Source organism: Octodon degus, unplaced genomic scaffold (assembly GCF_000260255.1).
Source record: "Octodon degus isolate 3935 unplaced genomic scaffold, OctDeg1.0 scaffold00016, whole genome shotgun sequence".
Classification (NCBI taxonomy): Eukaryota; Metazoa; Chordata; class Mammalia; order Rodentia; family Octodontidae; genus Octodon; species Octodon degus.
This window is the reverse complement of record NW_004524592.1, coordinates 14,816,406-14,816,963: the sequence shown is the minus strand read 5'-3', so window position 1 is coordinate 14,816,963 and position 558 is coordinate 14,816,406. Positions and strand designations below refer to the sequence as shown.

Below are 558 nucleotides of genomic sequence, written 5' to 3'. Positions count from 1 at the left end.
ATGGAAGTTCTTATGCGAGTTTTGGCAGACTGTGATTCCTGGGAGGATGGAGATCTTGAAGAAGTCAGTAGGAAGGTAGAACTCACCCTTAAGTGTCTTACAGAAGTGGTGCATATACTTCTCGCCAGCAGCTCTGACCAGCGTCAAGTGGAAACCAGTACTATTCTGGAGAATTATTTTAAATTGCTCAATTCAGATCATTCAACTTTACCTAATCAAAGGAGGTCCAGACAATGGGAAAGCCGATTTATAGCATTGCAGATCAAAATGTTAAGTAAGTGTTCAGTAAATATTTTCTCTGTTTTTTGCTTTTATATTTCCCACTTTCTTTTGAAATAACAGAACCAATATATGGAAAGTGTTGATTTTTAAATTGCAATCACATGTGGTTTTTTTTGCTTCCAAATAATTAATATAAAATTGATTTGTCTAAAGTTTAATCCACTTAAATGCTCTCATCTTGCTCTTTTTCCCCCTTAGTCTTGTGTATGTATGATGCTAATCTCTTGTCTTAGTTTCTTCTTGCTCTTTTTTTGTATCTTCCTTTGTTTCTCATCC

General features: G+C 35.1%; 1 protein-coding gene across 1 annotated transcript in view; it reads left to right on the top strand.

The window, feature by feature from the left end:
* Positions 1-558, top strand: part of Nbeal1 (neurobeachin like 1) — a 194,157-nt gene that overhangs the window by 54,423 nt on the left and 139,176 nt on the right. Inside the window, exon 8 of the mRNA XM_023710161.1 lies at positions 2-274. Coding sequence (XP_023565929.1) covers positions 2-274 — 273 coding nt within the window. The remainder of the gene's footprint in view (position 1; positions 275-558) is intronic.